Source organism: Heterodontus francisci, chromosome 1, assembly GCF_036365525.1.
Source record: "Heterodontus francisci isolate sHetFra1 chromosome 1, sHetFra1.hap1, whole genome shotgun sequence".
NCBI lineage: Eukaryota > Metazoa > Chordata > Chondrichthyes > Heterodontiformes > Heterodontidae > Heterodontus > Heterodontus francisci.
The window spans coordinates 96,863,237-96,884,272 of record NC_090371.1 but is presented as its reverse complement, the minus strand read 5'-3'; the positions used below and the strand labels follow the sequence as shown (position 1 = coordinate 96,884,272).

At 43.1% G+C, this 21,036-nt stretch overlaps 1 protein-coding gene across 2 annotated transcripts in view; it reads right to left on the bottom strand.

Annotated features, from left to right (window-relative positions):
- Positions 1–5,732: 5,732 nt before the first annotated feature.
- LOC137371050 (granzyme K-like) overlaps positions 5,733–21,036 on the bottom strand; it is a 46,011-nt gene continuing 30,707 nt past the window's right edge. For both annotated transcript variants that reach the window (XM_068032960.1, XM_068032952.1), the window contains exons 3-5: positions 20,773–20,914; positions 8,787–9,062; positions 5,733–6,074 (exon numbers count right to left, since the gene is read on the bottom strand). In XM_068032960.1, the coding sequence (XP_067889061.1) occupies positions 5,892–6,074; positions 8,787–9,062; positions 20,773–20,914 (601 nt within the window). In that variant the 3' untranslated portion in view covers positions 5,733–5,891. The remainder of the gene's footprint in view (positions 6,075–8,786; positions 9,063–20,772; positions 20,915–21,036) is intronic.

Sequence of the window (21,036 nt, the reverse complement as noted above, 5' to 3'; positions counted from 1 at the left end):
GGGGGATATGCCGGGCCATGAGGTTACAGATTATGGTTGAGTACAATTCTGCTGCTGCTGATGGCCCACAGCGCCACATGGATGCCCAGTTTTGCATTGATAGATCTGTTCGAAATCTATCCCATTTAGCACGGTGATAGTGCCACACAACACGATGGACGGTATCCTCAATGTGAAGGCGGGACATCGTCTCCACAAGGACTGTGCGGTGGTCACTCCTACCAATACAGTCATGGACAGAAGCATCTGCGGCAGGCAAATTGGTGAGGACGAAGTCAAGTATGTTTGTCCCTTGTGTTGGTTCCCCCACCACCTGCCGCAGACCCAGTCTAGCAGCTATGTCCTTTAGGACTCAGCCAGTAGTGGTGCTACCGAGCCACTCTTGGTGATGGACATTGAAGTCCCCCACCCAGAGTACATTTTGTGCCCTTACTACCCTCAGTGCTTCCTCCAAGTGGTGTTCAACCTGGAGGAGCACTGAGTCATCAGCTGAGGGAGGGCGGTAGGTGGTAATCAGTAGGAGGTTACCTTGCCCATATTTGACCTGATGCCATGAGACTTCATGGGGTCCAGAGCCGATGTTGAGGACTCCCAGGGCAACTCCCTCTCTACTGTATGCCAAAGTGCCACCACCTCTGGTGGATCTGTCCTGCCGGTGGAACAAGACATACCGGGGATGATGATGGCAGTGTTTGGGACATTGTCTGTAAGGTATGATTCCGTGAGTATGACTACGTCAGGCGGTTGTTTGACTAATCTGTGGGACAGCTCTCCCAACTTTGGCACAAGCCCCCAGATGTTAGTAAGGAGGACTTTGCAGGGTTGACAGGGCTGGGTTTGCCGTTGTCATTTCCGGTGCCTAGGTCGATGCCAGGTGATCCGTCCTGTTTCATTCCTTTTTATTGACTTCGTAGCAGTTAGGTACAACTGAGTGGCTTGCTAGGCCATTTCAGAGGGCATGTAAGAGTCAACCACATTGCTGTGGGTCTGGAGTGACATGTAGGCCAGACCAGATAAGGACAGCAGAATTCCTTCCCTAAAGGACATTAGTGAACCAGATGGGTTTGTACAACAATCGACAATGGTTTCATGGCCATGACTCGCTTTTAATTCCAGATTTATTAATTAAATTCAAATTCCACCTTCTGCTGTGGTGGGATTCGGACCCATGTCCCCAGAGCAATACCCTGGGTCTCTGGGTTACTGGTCCAGTGATAATACCACTACACCACTGCCTACCCCTGGATCATCAAGTATAGATTTTTCACTTCTAATATACAGTCATCACATCTAACCATTAAGATTTGAGTGAACCAGTAATGGGTACATATTAGTTTTTAGCTGCAAGGTCTCATTATTCTAGCTGCACAATTTTCAGCAACAGCCATCTGGGCTGTACAGAAGGACGGAGATACACATACCATGCATGCTATGTCTCCTCTACAAACAATGATTCTACATTTCAGCTTTCGCAGCACCTGTACTTTATGATCATTTAAAATGTGAAGATAATCAAAATAAGAAAAACCACAAGTTTTTTTTAATAATTGCAGTTTTCTGGTTAAGACAAACATTTGTAATTATATTTATGATTACCTTAGCACAAAATGCTGCCACTGTCCTCCAAAGATTCAACTTTAATAATGATCAAAAATAACATCAATGAATATAATATGGAGTATAGTATAGGAGAGCAGAATTGTTGTAGTTTTAGTAAAGTGGAAATCCTAAGTTATTCATTCAATAGTATAAGATTGGCTGTGCCATTGTTGTAGAGCTAGAATACAGGCAACAACATTTCTTTCCTCCCATTGCTGATGAAGGCGTGACATGGTTTCCTCATGCCACCCTGACCCTGCTGTGACCCAGACTCAGTTTCCTGGTTTGAGAGGCTATTACTTATACAGGGCGGGCTCCAACACACAAAGGGAGCCTGTTGCTGCTGACGAGTAGGAGGGGGAGGAGGAAGCTGGTGCTGCACTCCAGTGGGACATCTGCTACAGCACCATGGAGGGGGATGATGTTAAAGGGAGCAGAAGCGTCTCGCAAACCTGGGAAATTTTTAATGAAAGCCTTGGACTAGATTGGGCCTTTAGGAGGTCGAGTTTGGGCCTTTTGCCAAAACAAGGTCCTCTTGCTGCAATCGGTGAACTGACCAGCCCGTTGCCACAGCACCAGAGATCATCACCACGCCTCTGCAAGTAGTTCCTGATTTCAGCAATATCAATGGCAGACAGCAGGGAAATTGGATGGAATACTGCGCCCTGCCTCCCTGGCATCATTAACATGCAGTGGATGTGGGGAAGGAAATATCAGTGGTCTTGTCTTCTGAGGTGGAAAGAACATCATCCAGATTGGAATAGGTTTCCCACCTTAATTTTCCTTGGCTTTCCTCCACTTGAGGTAAGGTTCCGCGCATGAGACTGTTAGCAAAAATAGAAGTGCTTGGAACTTTAGGCAATCTATTGAAATGGTGTGGGATTGGTTAGGAGGTAGTAGACTCAGAGTAGGGATAACAGGTATGTAGTCCAATAGGCAGGTTATGTTAGTGGTATCCTTTAGAAATCTGGACTGGAGCCCTAGTTTTTCTCTGTATTTATCAATCATTTAGTAGGAGTAATAGAGAGCTGTATATCTGAGTTTGCTGAAGACACTAAGTTAGGTGGTGCAGTAATTCTTGTAGATGGGAGTTGAAAATTACAAAGGGACATTAATAGATCAAGTGAGTGGGAAAACTGTGACAGTTGGAGATTTGTGTGGGGAGGTGTGAGATCATGCACTTGGACTTAAGAAAGATAGATCAGACTATTTTCTAAGTGGTGAGAAGCTAGGAACATCCAGCCGTGAATTGTAGTGGACAATTAAACAACTAACTGGAGGAGGTGGCTCCACAAATATCCCCATCCTCAATGATGGGGGAGCCCAGCACATCAGTGCGAAAGATAAGGTGAAGCATTTTCAACAATCTTCAGCCAGAAGTGTCAGGTTGATGATCCATCTCGGCCTCCTCCTGAAGGCCCCAGCATTACAGATGCCAGACTTCAGCCAATTCGATTCACTCTGCATGATATCAAAAAACGAATGAAGACACTGGATACTGCAATGGCTATGGGCCCTGACAATATCCCGGCAATAGTACTGAAGACCTGTGCTCCTGAACTTGCTGTGCCCCTGGCCAAGCTGTTCCAGTACAGCTACAACACTATCTTCTACCCGGCAATGTGGAAAATTGCCCAGGTATGTCGTGTCCACAAAAAGCAGGACAAGTCCAACCAGGCCAATTACCGCCCCATCAGTCTAGCCTCAATCATCAATAAAGTGATGGAAGGTGTCATCAACAGTGCCATCAAGCGGCACTTGCTTGGCAATAACTTGCTCAGTAACACTCAACTCCTGACCTCATTACAGCCTTGATTCAAAAATGGACAAAATAGCTGAACTCAAGAGGTGAGATGAGAGAGACAGCCCTTGACATCAAGGCAGCATTTGACCGAATATGGCATCAAGGAGCCCTAGCAAAACTGAGGTCAATGGGAATCGGGGGAAAACTCACCTCTAGTTAGAGTCATACCTAACACAAAGGTTGTTGGAGGTCAATCATCTCAGCTTCAGGGCATCACTGCAGGAGTTCCTCAGGGTAGTGTCCTAAGTCCAAACGTCTTCAGCTGCTTCATCAATGACCTTCCTTCAATCATAAGGTCAGAAGTGGGGATGTTTCCTGATGATTGCACAATGTTCAGCACCATTCATGACTCCTCAGATATTGAAGCAGTCCATGTAGAAATGCAGCAAGACCGGGACAATATCTAGGCTTGGGCTGATAAGTGGTAAGTAACATTCGTGTCACACAGTGCCAGCCAATGACCATCTCCAACAAGAGAGAATCTAACCATCTCCCCTTGACATTCAATGGCATTACCATCGCTGAATCCCCTACTATCAACATCCTAGGGGCTACCATTGACCAGAAACTGAACTGGAGTAGCCATATAAATACAAGAGCAGGTCAGAGGCTAGGAATCCTGCAGCAGGTAACTCACCTCTTGTCTCCCCAAAGCCTGTCCACCATCTCTACAAGGCACAATTCAGGAGTGTGATGGAATACTCTCCACTTGCCTGGATGGGTACAGCTCCAACAACACTCAGGAAACTCAGCACCATCCAGGAACAGGTTTTAATGGTTGTTTCTAATATAGCTTAGACAATAAATTATTCTGAATGTGTTATTAGAAGCTATCCTTCATCATGAGAATCACTAGTTGGAAAAATTGACTTAATTCTATGCATTTTAAGTTAAAGTTTGTTAAAAGATGATTTTACTGACAAAATTATGGTAAAAATTCAGAGTTAGGTCTATTTAAATTTTTTTTCCATTGATACATAAGTCGAGTCATTGATGGCACAGAGGAGGCCATTCAGCCTATTGTGTTCATGCCAGCTCTCCACATAGATATTCAGTCAGTCCCATTTCCCAGCTCAATCCCCGTAGCCCTGCAAGTCTATTTCCTTCAAGTGGTCATCCAATTTCCTTTTGAAGTCATTGATTGTCTCCGCTTCCACCATCCTGGTGGGCAGCGAGTTCCAGGTCATTACCATGTGCTGCATAAAAAAGTTCATATTCCCTGAGCATCTCTTGCCATCTCTTTAATCTATGTCCCCTACACCTTACACTATTAGTTAATGGGAACAGTTTTTCCTTGTCTAACCTATCTATGCCTGTCATAACCTTGTACATTTCTAGTAAATCTCCCTTCAATCTCCTTTATTCTAAAGAGAACAGCCCCAGTTTTTCCAACTAACCTTGCAACTAAAATCCCCAATCCCTGGAATCATTCTGGTAAATCTCCTCTGCGCCCTCTCAAGGACCCTCGCATTCTTCCTGAAGTGTGGACACAATACATTAGTTGAGGCCTAACCAGAATTTATATAATTTCAGCATAACTTCCCTGCTTTTATACTCAATGCCTGCTTATGAAGCCCAAGATCCATATGCTTTGCTAACCACTCTCTCAATATGTCCTGCCACCTTCAAAGATCAATGCACATGCACCCCAAGTCCCTCTATTCCTTCATACTCTTTAGAACTGTGCCATTAAGCGCATGTTGCCATTGCCGATTCCTTCTGCCAAAATGCATCCCCTCACACTTTTCAGTATTAAATTCCATCTGCCACCTCGCTACCCATTCTGCTAGCCCATGTCCTGTTGCAGACCACTGTCTACCATCCTCCAGTCTAAAAACACAACCATTTAGTACGACTCACTGTTTTCTGTTCTTAAGCCAATTTGTATCCAATTGGAAACTGACCCTGCTATTCCATTGGCCCCAATTTTGTTAACCAGCCTTTTATGTGGTACTTTATGAAACACTTTCCTAAAATCCATGTAAACAAGATCCACTGCATTCCTTTCATCAACCTTTTCTGTTGCAGCTCCCAATAGTTTTTATTTTAGGCATTTTTTTTTAAAAGGCTCTTGTGGTAAACAAAAAGCTGTAGATGTTTCCAAAACCCTGTATGTCTATTGGAGAATTGTTAACCCCTAAAATGGTAACTAAACTGCTGTTGTTGTAAGGGGCAGCTTCAATTCAAAAGTTCAGTGATTTACATGATAATACAAAGCAGGTCTGCTCTGTCAGTAAAATTTCACTTACTTACTAGAGCCGTTTGATCCACTTCCACAATTCATAACCCTGACTGAGGATTCAGTTAATGAAGTGCAACACATTTCACATTGAGAATTTCACATTTCAGGTTTTTATTACATTTTGTAGCAGAATGTTGTACAATGTACGAAAGATATGGGCAAAAGCATGCTGGTCCTTCTCTGAGCAAAGCAGTTCAACAACAAGTTATTAAAAGTAAAACAGTGTAGAAGTAGGACTCTAAATACTCAGTACAACTCTTCAGCGGTCATATTGTAAGTTTGCACGCCAATTATGTTCTTAATCCAGTCAAGGTATTCCTTTGTTATGAGAGTGTAAATCCCAGGCTTTTTGGCATCTGGAGTTTCAGGGCCGGATGACACAATCCCTGTGTAATTATTTCCGCATATTAAAGGACCACCTGAATCACCCTGGAAGAAGAAAATGAAAAAGACAATATTAAGTAGAATTGGCTAAAATTGAGCCTGTTCAGATTGCAATATATTCTGGGCATATTGAGCTGTGCTCAGGTTTTATGTATGTGTCCATACTGCCCCAGAGTGTGCTGACGGCAGATTCAATTGTGGCTTTCAAAAGAGAATTGGATAATTATTTGAAAGGAAAAAATTCGCAGGGCTACAGACAAAAAGCAGGGGAGTGGGACCAGTGAGTTGTTCTTGCAAAGAGCTGGCACAGACACGATAGGCTAAATGGCCTCCTTCTGTGCAGTAACTATTCTGTGATTCTATGACTGTCGGAATGTACAAAACTGGAAAATAACATTGCAGTCAATCTGGCCGGTCCAGGAAACATCATATCCCATGATACATCTCATACCCCACTATCAAATCTATTATCCAGCTGTTAACAAACCCACTCTTAAATTTGCTGCTACTATCAGCCCTTACCATCTCCCTTAGCAGTCCATTCCACTCTTTTTGCTAATGTGGTTGAATATTTATTCACCACCAGGAGAGGGATATAGGAAAAAGGCTTTTACTTACAAAATCACAGTTCAGTCGAAGGACTTCCTCCATGACCTGGGCAATCCTGAACCCCTTCTCTATCCCAATTACCCATGGTTTGCTTCCACATTGTGTCCTTGCATTAGGGCTTTGCAGAGAACCAGGAGCCTCTGATAGCATAAACTGTCATTTTTAAAATTTGTTCACAGGGTTTGTGCATCACATGGCAAAGCTACATTTATTGTCCATCCCCAGTTGGCCTCAGAAAGTGATGAACTTGTATTTTAGAGCAAATTGACAGATTCACTCCATGAGTTCAATCAGATACAGTAAAGGGTATTTTAAGTGGAAGGAAATTTTAAAGTACTTGCCCCATTTCTGTTCAGGAAAAATGTAATCACAAATAAACGTGTGACATGTTAAGAATAAAAGTCATGACTGTTACTGGCTTACAGACACTTGTCATTTTATAGAATCATAGAATCTTATAACACAGAAGGAGGCCATTTGGCCCATTGTGCCTTTGATAGAGCTTAATTCCACAACCTCCACTTTTTGTTAATAATCCTGTATGTCTCTCAACCTCAAGTACTTGTTAAACTCCTTTAAAATTATTTATGGAATCAACTTGCACAACCTTTGCAGGTAGAGCATTCCAGATCCCGACAACTCTGTGCTTGAAAGAAAGTCTCCTCATCTCTCTAGATTTATTGCCAATGATTTTGAACCTATGACATTTGGCTATTGACCTACTTACCAGAGGGAGCAGCCTTTCTATGTCTGCTCTATCAAACCCCTCATCATCTTGAAAATCTCTATTAGGTCACATCTTAATCATCTACATTCAGGAGAACAGTCTTAACCTTTGCAACGTCTTCTCATAACTGAAATCCTCATCCCTGGTAACATCCTGGTAAATCTCCTCTGTAATCCTTCTCGGACCTTTGCATCTTTCCTGAAGTGTGGTGTCAGAATTGTCCACATTCCTCTAGCTGAGCCTTAACCACTGATTTATAAAGTTTAAGCATGATCACTTTGGTTTTATATTCTATGCCTCTATTTACAAACCCAAGTAATCCATATGCATTTTAAATCACATTTAAGGTCTCTCCATGATCATCTATACTTTTCAAAATCATGCCATTTTTAATAAATATACTGTCTTTCTGCATTAGTCCTCTCAAAATGCATCACTTCACACGACTATGCACTGATCTCTATCTGCTATGCTTCCGGCCATTTCACCATGTCATCCTGAAATCTACAACTATTCTCATCAATATCAACTACATTGCAAAGTTTCGTATCTCCTGCAAACTTTATAATGCAGCTCCCTACACCTGAGTCTAGGACATGTTTAAAACTTAACAAGAGTAAAGGACCTGAAACTAACGTTTGGGGAACATCACTGCAAACCACCTCCGAGTCTGAAAAACATCCATCAACCACCACCCTTTGCTTCCTGTCACTGAGCCAATTCCATATCCATACTTTCTGATGAAAGGTCACTGACCTGAAACGTTAACTCTGCTTCTCTCTCCACAGATGCTGCCAGACCTGCTGAGTACTTCCAGCATTTCTTGTTTTTATTTCAGATTTCCAGCACCTGCACTATTTTGATTTTATCCCTATCCATACTGCCACTTTCCCCTTAATTCCATGGGCTTTCATCTTCTTAACAAGCCTCCAGTGTGACATTTTGCCGAATGCCTTCTGAAAGCATTTCAGGCTTTCTTCTCTGCTCAGTTTGCTATGATGCTGTTCAGTGGGAGGTGTCACTTAGTCTCATCTTGAGAGCCGATCTAGGGCCATGTGAAACAGTCTATCATCTGAACGCTGCTACAAGATTACAAACATCCCCCCATTCCACCTCAGCAAAACTTTAAGAATTATCTTAATTATTAAAGAATTCTTTTGCAGTTGATCACTTGCAGTCTTTAAATAAAGTACTTTGAATGGTGTCACAAGCATTCTGGGCCACAGGACAGCCCTTATGGCGTTTGGAATCCAACACTTTTACCAATGGCCACAATTTATTGAAATGAGAATGGAGACACATATAAGGTCAGCAGGTTTTCTTCCGTAAGATACATGAGTGAACTGTTTGGGTTTTCTTCACAGAAATTCCAATAGCCTTATGGTTATTTTATCTGTTACCAGCTAACACAGTACACTCACCAAGTATGTGTCTTTTCTGCCTTTCTTGTCACCAGCACAGATCATGTTCTTGGTTACTTCAGGTTTATGATTGTAATAATCCTTACTGTTGCATATTTTGCGATCTATTACACTTAGCTTCACTTCTTGAAGTGTGTCAGATGGACATTTTGAACCTACAGTTGTTCCTCCCCATCCTGCCACTGTGCAGCGAGTTCTGGGTTTCACATCCATATTCCCATCTTTAGGTAATTTGAGCAGTTTCACATATTTGTTGATCTTTGCTTCACTGGCCAGCTGTGGTACAAAAAGAATGAATCAGTATTTTTGCTCTTCAAAAGGTGAAGAATATCTTGTGCTATTGATTTATTCCAAAGGAGGACCACAATTTTCTTTATGTAAGAAACTGCCCCACAAATGTCTCCCCTGTTGGACTGAATACTCTGACTTGGAACAGGCAGTGGTTCCATGAGCACTGACCACCCTCTGTTACCGCTCTCTAAATATTGTTCATAATGTATGAAGTGTGTTGGTGATTGTAGTGTGGGGAATATCACAACACAGCCCAACACTGTCCTCATCCAACATCTGCACAGAGCTGGAATCCCAGGTGATTATTTTTCTATTTGCAGCCCAAGTGTGCTGAAGCCATTTGTCGGATTCCAACCACTGCCCTAGATGACAGTAATTAACTTGAAACTGGGGTTTTCCTGATTTGTATGGATGATGCATTTACACTTTTATCCATTGGTAGATATCCATATATAAGAATTTTAATATCCAGCATTGGCTCTCCTTTGGCATTGTGTACAGTGGTTTTGAGTATATGCTTTTTTCTAATTTTCTTTAGGAAACCAAAGAAGGGATGCAGCAATTGTATAAAAAGTGGCCAATATAATTAAAAGTTAGTTAAGTGCCATTACATTTTGGTTTAAAGAAAATTGGAGGAATTATACTTTGAATGGAAGCAGGCACGATGAAGAAAGAAGAGAGGAGGGATTTGGGTTACAGGACACTGAAGGAGTAACCTAGGTTGATAAGATCTTAAAAAGCTCATGGAATTCTAGATTTTATCACATAGTACAGAAAATAAAAGCCAAGAGGTAATAATGAGCCTATATAAAATCTTAATAAGACATCAGTTGGAGGATTGTGTGTGATAATTGGCTCCACATTATAGAAATGATACTGAGGCATTCAAGAGAGTACAAAATGTTGAGGAAACATGTGTAATACAAGAATATAGTACCAGAGTTCAAAGTAACTGTCACTAAGTTGCTGCCTGGTATGAGCAAAGACAAATACAGAGAAAGTCTTGACAAATTAAGACTTCTTTGTTAGAAAGATTATGGGTAATATAATAGATGTGTGGCAAGTAATATTCGCGCCAGACAAGTGCCAGGTAATCACCATCTCAAACAAGAGAAAATCTAACCATTTCCCCTTGATGTTCAATGGCATTACCATCGCTGAATCCCCCAATATCAACATCCTAAAAGTTACCATTGAGCAGAAATTGAACTGGACAAGCCAAATAAATGTAGTGGACACAAGGGCAGGTCAGAGACTGGGAATTCTGTGGCAAGTAACTCATCTCCTGACTCCCCAATGCCTGTCCACCATCTACAAGGCACAAGTCAGGAGTGTGATGGAATACTCTCTACTTGCCTGGATGGGTGCAGCTCCTACAACACTCAAGAAGTCCGACACCATCCAGGACAAAGCAGCCTGCTTGATTGGCACCTCATTCACCACCTTCAACATTCACTCCCTTCACACCGACACACAGTGGCAGTAGTGTGTACCATCTACAAGATGAACTGCAGCAACTCACCAAGACTCCTTAGACTGCACCTTCCAAACCTGTGACCTCTACCAAATAGAAGGACAAGAGCAGCATATGCATGAGAACACCACCACCTGCAAGTTCCCCTCCAGGCCACACACCATCCTGACTTGGAACTATATCACTGTTCCTTCATTGTCGCTGGGTCAAAATCCTGGAATTCCCTTCCTAACAGCACTGTTGATGTACCTACACCCCAAGGACTGCAGCGGTTCAAGAAGGCAGCTCACCACCACCTTCTCGAGGGCAATTCGGAATGGGCAATAAATGCTGGCCGAGCCAGCTACACCCACATGCCATGAATGAATAAAAATAAAGTGGAGAGTAAAATCCAGCATGGTGTAAAACAGGTGGAAGCTCTAATCCCGTCAGGGTGGCTTAGGTTATATGACCTCATATCTGTGCTGGGGTGCTGCTGAGGCTGAAATCAAGTTGCCTGATCAGAACTACGAGAAGTGTTGGGAATGGAATTGAAATCATTATTGGTGAGATGATCCAATACTTTCCAGAAATGCTAGTCCTCTCCTGTTGGGAGTGGGAATATTTTTGGGGGTGTAATGGAGTTGGGAGGAAGGATAAATATTTTAGAATATCACTTGATTACTTTTGAGGATCAGGAGATGTTTATGCAGAGATTTCCTTCAGTCAATTAAATTATACTAATTTCTTGACCTTAAATTGTCACCTTTATTAATGAATAAAGGAACAGCTGCCCCAGTGTTTTAGTGGGTAAATGCACCATCTGACCAAGAGGTCAAAGGTCTTTGTAGAGACAGCTCACCTCAGCTGCAGCAGCAGTTAGACTGCTGCAACTGGCCAGAGTATCCCAGGATAAAGAGGCTTTTTTAAATTCATTCATGGGATGTCGGTTTTGTTGGCAAAGTCAGCATTTATTGCCCATCTTTAATTGCCATTGAGAAGGTGGTGGTGAGTTGCCTTCTTGAGCCACTGCAGTCCATATGGTGTAGGTACCCCCACAGAGCCTGGAGGTAGGGTGTTCCAGTGACAATGAAGGAATGACGATATATTTCCAGGTCAGGGCAGTATGTGACTTGGAGGGGAGCTTGCAGGTGGTGGTGTTGTCATACGCCTTCTGCCCTCGTTCTATTGGGTGGTGGAGGTTGCAGATTTGGAAGGTGCCGCCGAAGGAGCCTTGGCAAGTTGCCGCAATTCGTCTTGTACATGATACTGTTGCGAGAGTTCCTCTGTGTTATGTTAAATATATTTTTTCAGGATTCATTTTTGAAAGATTGAAGAAATGGTAAACTTTGGGGTTCTCAAAGTGGGGTCATGTAAAGGCCACTTGACTTTGAAAAACAGTTCCTGGAAATGTTTTTTGAAAGGGACACTGAGAGGTCTTGTGAGGAAAACAAGCCTTTCTGGGAAACCACCTGACTTCCAGCAGCAACAACATGCCTTTCCAGGAAACCACCAGACTTCCAGCTCAATAAACAACAGAAAACTTTGGATACCTGGAGAAGTTGGTAACAAAGAAGTGACAGGTCAAAATTGATGGAGGTCCAAAGGTTGACCTCCTGTTGTCAGATTGACTTTTGGATTTCTTTGAGTTAGGGTTGAACTGTATAAAAAGGAAGAGAACTTCCAAGAAGAGAAGAGAACTTCCAAGGAGAGAAGAGCATTCCCAAGGAAGGAGAGAAGACCACAACCCAGCCCAGCTTTCCACCACCTCTCTAAAAGACCCTGAGAAGTCCACTGTGTCAACTCTTTTCATCTCCTGTCTTTGAAGAAAAGCCTGCTAAATTATTCTCAATGTCATTTGAAAAGAACTGTTCTTAAAGATCCCAGAGACCCATGTATGTGTACTCAGAGACCAGTCTGTATGCCAGTTTTGGAACAAAACACATTTCATCTGCTGTTTCTTCAAGAATAAACAAGTATTCAGCCCAAGTGTTTATTTTTGTCTGTAATAGAGCTCTAAAAAACCCTTTATTTTTCCAGTTGACCGGTATATATGTGTGTGTGAGTGTGAGGGGCTAAGGTAAAAAGGGAACTTTAATATTTCAATCTGTGTGTTTATGCTTTACTTTACTACTGGTTAAGACTTGTTTTGTAATAAACTGATACTTTTGTTGTTTATTAAAGAATCCTGGTTGGTGCGTTTTATTCTGGGATAAAAATAGAGTCTATGATTGACCGCATCGGTCAGTGGGAAAAAATTTAAATATATGTTGTGACCTGTGGAGAAGTGGAGCTAGAATAAACAGTGCACTCCTCCCACCTCAGTTGTAACAATACACACTGTAGCCATGGTGCGTAGTAAATCTGTAAGGTGGCAGATGGTGCCAATCTACTGGGCTGCTTTGTTCTGGATGGTGTTGAGCTTCTTAAGTGTTCCTGGAGCTGCACCCATCCAGATAAGTGGAGAGTATTCCCTCACACTCTAGATTGTGCCTTGTAGATGGTGGATAGGCTTTAGGCAGTTAGGAGGTGGGCAATTTGCTGCAGAATATTTTACGTCTGACAGTATTTATGTGACTGGTCCAGTTATATTTCTGGTCACTGGTGACTCCCCAGGATGTTGATAGTGGGACTCAGTGATGGTAATGCCATTGAATATCAAGGGAAGATGGTTGGATTCTCTCTTGTTGGAGATGGTCATTGCCTGACACACGTCTGGTGTGAATGTTACTTGCCACTCAACAGCCCAAATTTGAATATTGCCCAGGTCCAGCTGCATATGGCATGGACTGCTTCAATATCTGAGGAGTTGTGAACGGTACTAAACACTGTGCAGTCATCAGCAAATATCCCCACTTACCCTTATGGTAGAGTGAAGGTCATTGATGAAGCAGCTGAAGATGGTTGGGCCTAGGACACTACCCTGAGGAACTCCTGCAGTGACATCCTGGGATTGAGATGATTGACCTCCAACAACCACAACCATCTATCTTTGTGCTAGGTAAGGCTCCAACCAGTGAGAGTTTTCCCCCCGATTCCCGACTAAGACTACAACCTACTAGGACTCCTTTATGCCACACTCCATCAAATGTTTCCCTGAAGTCAAGGGAGCCACTCTCATCTCACCTCTGGCATTCAACTCTTTTGCCCATGTTTGAACCAAGGCTGCAATGAGATCTGAAGCCAGGTGATCCTGGCAGAACCCAAAGTGAGCATCAGTGGGCAGGTTATTGCTGAGTAAGTGCCGCTTGATAGCACTGTCAACAAAACCTTCCATCACTTTGGTGATGGTTGGGAGTTGACTGATGGGGCTGTAATTGGCCGGATTGGATTTGGGTGCAGACCTGATCACAGACACCAGCAGCAGTGGCAGAAGATAAGAAAATGAGCAATAGAGAGAGTGCAGGAGAGAAGCATGAACCGGGTCAGAGACACCAGCAGTGGTGGAAGAGGGTAAGAGAGAGAGAGGGAGAAGAGTGCGGACCTGATCGGAGTATTTCCACAAAAAGCAAGGAGTGACATCAGAAGACAGCAACTGATTAGTTGGTGAGTATTAGTTTTTTTTTAAACAACTAGAGCAGTGATTTAAACTAAGACTGGGAAACTAGAAAGTACTGTATTAAATATATAGCATAACTAATGCTATATATTTAATTAATTAATTAATTAAACTAATTAATAAAATTGGGGTAAGTATAACAGTAAGTGAATTGGTACTGAGTATTAGCACAAAGCAGGTCGAGAGGCATTAATTAAAATTAAATCAGAAGAAAAGAACTAGAGTATGAGAGGAAGCTAGCTAGAAATGTAAAAATGGATAGCAAGACTTTCTACGGGTATTTAAAAAGGAAAAGAGTAAGTAAAGTGACTATTGGTCCACTGGAGAGTGAGAATGGGGAGGTAATAGTAGAAAATAAGAAAATGGCGTATGAAATGAACAAATATTTTGCTTCCGTCTTCACTATAAAGGATAGAAAAAAAATTCCAGTATTAGCTGACAATCAGGAGGTGGAAGGAAGAGAGGATCTTGGCAAGATTACAATCATCAGGGAAGCGGTACTGACCAAAATGATGGAGCTGTGGGCTGACAAGTCCACGGGTCCTGATGGGCTTCATCCTAGGGTCTTAAAAGAGGTGGCAAATGAGGTAGTAGATGCGTTGGTCTTAATTTTTCAAAATTTGTTAGATTCTGGAAAGGTTCCATCAGATTGGAAAATAGCAAATATAACCCCTCTATTCAAGAAAGGGGGAGGCGGAAAATAAGTAACTATAGGCCAGTTATCTTGACGTCTGTCGTAGGGAAGGTGTTAGAATCGATAATTAAGGAGGATGTAGCTGGGCACTTAGGAAAACTCAAGGTAATCGGGAATAGTCAGCACAGCTTTGTGAAAAGGAGATTGTGTTTAACCAATTTATTGGAGTTCTTTGAAGGAGCAACGTGCCATGGATAAAGGGGAGCCCATTGACAGACGGTACTTGGATTTCCAGAAGGCATTTGATAAGGTACCACATAAAAGGTTATTGAACAAAGTAGGAGCTCATGGTGTAGGAGGTAAAATATTAGCATGGATAGATGATTGGCTGGCTGGCAGAAAACAGAGAGTATGCATAAATGGGTCCTTTTCTGATTGGCAGAATGTGACGATTGAAGTCCTGCAGGGGTCTGTGCGGGGGCCTCAACTTTTTGCAATTTATATCAATGATTTAGATGAGGGGAGCGATGGCCTGGTAGCTAAATTTGCAGATGACACAAAGATACAAATTAGCATCGAAAGGGAGGAGTTATTAGTGGTTTTAGCGGGCTTAAAAGTGGATAAATCCCCAGGCCCAGATGAGATGTATCCCAAGCTGTTATGTGAGGCAAGGGAGGAGATAGCAGGGGCTCTGACACAAATTTTCAAATCCTCTCTGGCCAGATGAGAGGCGTCAGATGACTAGAGGACAGCTAATGTGGTACCATTATGCAAGAAGGGTAGCAGGGATAAACCAGGTAATTACAGGCCAGTGAGTCTAACATCAGTGTTAGGGAAACTATTGGAAAAAGTTCTGAGGGACAGGATTAATCTCCACTTGGAGAGGCAGGGATTAATCAAGGATAGTCAGCATGACTTTGTCAGGGGGATATTATGTCTAACAAACTCTATTGAATTTTTCGAGGCGGTGACTCGATGTGTAGATGAGGGTAAAGCAGACTAAAGTAGTCTACATGGACTTCAGTAAGGCTTTTGATAAGGTCCCGCATGGGAGATTGGTTAAGAAGGTAAGAGCCCATATCCCTTAGCGGAAGTGTCAATAACCAAGGAGCATAGGTTTAAGGTAAGGGGCAGAAGGTTTAGAGGAAAAAGTTTTTCACCCAGAGGGTAATTGGAATCTGGAACACACTGCCTGAAGTGGTGGTGGAGGCAGCAACCCTCACAACATTTAAGAAGTATTTAGATGAGCACTTGAAATGCCATTGCATACAAGGCTATGGGTCAAGTGCTAGAAAATGGGATTAGAATAGATAGGTGTTGATGGCTGGCACGGACATGATGGGCCAAAGGGCCTGTTTCTGTGCTGTCTAACTCTGACTCTATGACACTATAGGTAGGAAAATATGTTGTGAAGACAGCATATGCAGCTTGCAGACTGATATAGATAGGTTGAGTGAGTGAGCAAAAATCTGGCAGATGGAATACAATGTGGGAAAATGTGAAGTTGTTCACTTTGGCAGGAAGTATACAAAAGCAGAGTATTACTTAAATAGAGAACGACTGCAGAATTCCGAGGTGCAGTGGGATCTAGGTGTTCTAGTGCAGGAGACACAAATAGTTAGTATGCAGGTACAGCAAGTAATAAAGGTTAATGGAATTCTATCCTTTATTATGAGAGGAATTGAAAATAAAAATAAGAATGTTATGCTTCAGTTATACAGGGCATTGGTGAGACCACATCGCGAATACTGTGTGCAGTTTTGGTCTCCTTATTTAAGGAAGGATATGAATGCGTTGGAGGCAGTTCAGAGGAGGTTTACTAGATTGATATCTGGAATGAGTGGGTTTTCTTATGAGGACAGGTTGGTCAGACTGGGCTTGTATTCACTGGAGCTTAGAAGAGTGAGGGGAAGAGTGAGGGGAGACTTGATTGAAGGATATACGATCCTGAACGGTCTTGACAAGGTGGATGTGGAAAGGTGTTTCCTCTTGTGGGTGAGTCCAGAACTAGGGGGCACTGTTTTAAAATTAGGGGTTGCCCTTTTCAGACACAGATGACGATAAAATTTTTCTCTCAGAGAGTTGAGCAACTTTGGAGCTCTTTGCCTCAGAAGGTGGTGGAGGCGGAGTCATTGAATCATTTTAAGGCAGGGTAGATAGAATCGGCAAGGGAATCAAAGGTTATCGGGGGTAGATGGGAGTGTGGAATTTAAGACACACAGATCAGCCATGATCTTATTGAATGGCGGAGTAGGCTAGAGGGGCTAAATGGCCTACTTCTGCTCCTAATTCGTATGTTTGTAGTTTATACAAAGTATTAACTAGATTCTAAAAAAGAAATAGAGATGTTTCTTACTTCATGGATGGGCAGCTGAGACCTGTTATTATGCAATTCCTGCACCATGTGGGAACTTCAGAACACTTCATGTGGCATGGGGGACCACACGTATAGGTAATATCTCCAGCTGCTTGATCTCTAGCTCAGGATCTCTGAGCTTTAGGGGCAGCTGGAGTCACTGCGGAACATCAGGGAAGATGACAGTTCCCTGGATCATACATTCTAGGAGTTGGTCACCCCACAGGCAGTGAGAGTTCAAGATAGTAGATGAGTGGCCATATGGAAGAGTAGCAAGAGGCAGAAAGTGTGTACCACTCTCAAACAGTACTCAGTTTTGGAGACTGCTGGAGTGATGATACCTTGAAGGACTGTAGTCCAGCCATGGCAACAATAGGTAAGGGACTTCAAAGGAGGGAACAGCGAAGAGTAGAAATGCAGTCATTATACAGGATTCTGCATTTAGGGTGACAGACAGGCATTTCTGTAACCATCATGGTGAGCCCTACATGGTGTATTGCCCCCTTGAGGCCAGGATAATTTGGCAGCAGATGAAGAAGGACTATGAGGAATACAAAGACAGGTTTCATTACATGTACGAAAACACAAAGTGTAGTGAGTAAGGTTGTTGAGCTATATGCAAAAATAACGGTGTGGAAATATGATGTTGTCGCAATAATGGAAACATGGCTTAAAAATGGTGAGAACAGGGCGCTTAATATCCACGGGTACAAAGTGTTCAAAAAAGATAGAGAAAGAAAAAAAGAGAGATGGGGTGGCTGTACTGATTAGCGAAGATATTGTAGTTTTGGAAAGAGAGGCGGCTGGATCAGCCTACTCTCAATCATCAGTAAAGTGATGGAAGGTGCCATCAACAGTGCCATCAAGCAGCACTTGCTTAGCAATAACCTGCTCAGTGACGCTCAGTTTGGGTTCCGCCAGGGCCACTCAGCTTCTGACCTCATTACAGCCTTGGTTCAAACATGGACAAAAGAGCTGAACTCAAGAGGTGAAGTGAGAGTGACTGCCCTTGACATCAAGGCAGCATTTGACCGAGCATGGCATCAAAGAGCCCGAGCAAAACTGAGGTCAATGGGAATCAGGGGGAAAACCCTCCGCTGGCTGGAGTCATACCTAGCACAAAAGAAGATGGTTGTGTTTGTTGGAGGTCAATCATCTGAGCTCCAGGACATCACTGCAGGAGTTCCTCAGGGTAGTGTCCTCGGCCCAACCATCTTCAGCTGCTTCATCAATGACCTTCCTTCAATCATAACGTCAGAAATGGGAATGTTCGCTGATGATTGCACATGTTCAGCACCATTCGTGACTCCTCAGATACTGAAGCAGTCTGTGTAGAAATGCAGCAAGATCTGGACAATATCTAGGCTTGGGCTGATAAGTGGCAAGTAACATTCGCGCCACACAAGTGCCAGGCAATGACCATCTCCAACAAGAGAGAACCTAACCATCTCCCCTTGACATTCAACAGCATTACCATCGCTGAATCCCCCACTATCAACATCCTAGGGGCTACCATTGACCAGAAACTGAACTGGAGTAGCCATATAAATACCGTGGCTACATGAGCAGGTCAGAGGCTAGGAATCCTGCGGCGAGTAACTCACCTCCTGACTCCCCAAAGCCTGTCCACCATCTACAAGGCACAAGTCAGGAGTGTGATGGAATACTCTCCACTTGCCTGGATGGGTGCAGCTCCAACAACACTCAAGAAGCTCAACACCATCCTGGGCAAAGCAGCCCACTTGATTGGCACCCCATCTACAAACATTCACTCCCTCCACCACCGAAGCACAGTGGCAACAGTGTGTACCATCTACAAGATGCACTGCAGCAATGCACCAAGGCTCCTTAGACAGCACCTTCCAAACCCATGACCTGTACCAACTAGAAGGACAAGGTCAGCAAATACATGGGAACACCACCACCTGCAAGTTCCCCTCCAAGTCACACACCATCCTGACTTGGAACTATATCGGCGTTCCTTCACTGTCGCTGGGTCAAAATCCTGGAACTCCCTTCCTAACAGCACTGTGGGTATACCTACCCCAAATGGACTGCAGCGGTTCAAGAAGGCAGCTCACCACCACCTTCTCAAGGGCAATTAGGGATGGGCAATAAATGCTGGCCTGGCCAGCGTCGCCCACATCCCATGAATGAATTTAAAAAAATACAAAGAAAAGTTGTTCACATTGGCAAGAGATGCGGGGGGATGTGAGGAAAAGCTTTTTTACGCAGCAAGTGGTACTGACCTGGAACTCACTGCCTAGAAGGATAGTGGAAGTGGAGATTATGAATGATTTCAAAAGGAAATTGGATAGACACTTGAGAGAAGTAAACTGGCAGGGGTATGGGGATAGAGTGGAGTAATGAAACTGATTTGATTGCACTACAGAGAGCTGGCATGGAGTTGATGGGCCAATTGGCTTCCTTCTGTTCCATGAAGACTGTATGACTCTACTTTTTGTGGACAGGCTATACCTGGGCATTATTCCATTTTGCAGGCAGATGCTAGTGTTGTAGCTGTACTGGAATAGAATAACAAAGAGCTCAGATAGTCGCGGAGCATACCTTTTGCCTTTGCTGTAGCCACATGGAGTGAATAGAATTCGCTGAAGACTGGCATCTGTGGTGGTGGGGACCTCAGAAGCAGGCCAAGATGGATTATCCACTTGACACTTCTAACTGAAGGTGGTTGCGAGCACTTCAGCCTTGTCATTTGCACACTTGGCTTTGCCATCATTCAGGATGGGGTTGTTTGTGGAGCCATCTCCTTTTCTCATTAAAATAAAAGCAAAACACTGCAGATACAGGAAATGTGAAATAAAAACAAGAAATGTTGGGAATACTCAGCAGGTCTGGCAGCATCTGTGGAGAGAGAAACAGAGTTAATGTTTCAGGTCAGTGACCCTTCATCTGATTACATTAACCCTGCTTCTCTCTCCACAGATGCTACCAGACCTGCTGAGTATTTCCAGCATTTCTTGTTTTTATTCCTTTTCTCATTAGTTGTGATTGGATGTGCAGGACTGCAGAGCTTTGAAGCTTTGATCTGATTCATTGTTTGTGCGATAGCTTAGCTCTGTCTATCACATGCTGCTTCCGCTGTTTTGCATGCATGTATTCCTGTGTTGTAGCCTCACCAGGTTGGCACCTCCTTTTTAGGTAAGCCTGGTGCTGCTCTTGGAATCCTCTACTGCATTTTTCATTGAACCAGGGTTGGACACCTCACTTGATAAGAAAAGGTTGGTAAAAGAAAATGGCATCTCTTTGCTATCCAAAGACACCTGCTGAAAACTTCCCATATGTGGATGCTGGATGAAGACAAGATCAAGTTCAACTATAATGGCCCCCCTCCACACCCCCTCCCATTTCCCCTCTCCCCACCCACCCAGCAACCCCACCCCATCCCTACACCACCCACCCCACCCACCGCCACCCAGGGTCAAGCAGCTTGGTGATACTCATTCATGGCAAGAACTGTAATCGTGTACGCATCTGACACTCAATCTTTGGCTGTACATTAACTAACTAAACTATTGGCGGACCCTGAGTAAATACATTCCGTAAACTTTACTCAAAGACATTTAACATATAAAGCTGTAACTTGTCTGTGAAATGACACACTGCAATCTTTCTAAATGATAAGTTTTAAACAGTGTAAACGAACAATAATAAAAGAAATAAAATTCATACTTCGAGCAGCATGATGTCATTTTCTGGAGTTTTTCGGTTAAACTGTTGGTGGGGGTACCACTTCTTGGCCTCAAATTTTTGTTGGCTCTTCTCATTCTGTGAAAGATCATGTGCTCCAAGAACTACTAGAATAGGCCCTCGTCTGCATTTCATCAGAAAGATAGATAATTATGCTTTGCTTCAATTAAAAAAGACAATTTGCAGAAATTTGTCAGTAAAATAACAATCAGGAGCTCAAACTGTGTAAGAATATTAAGCTGAACA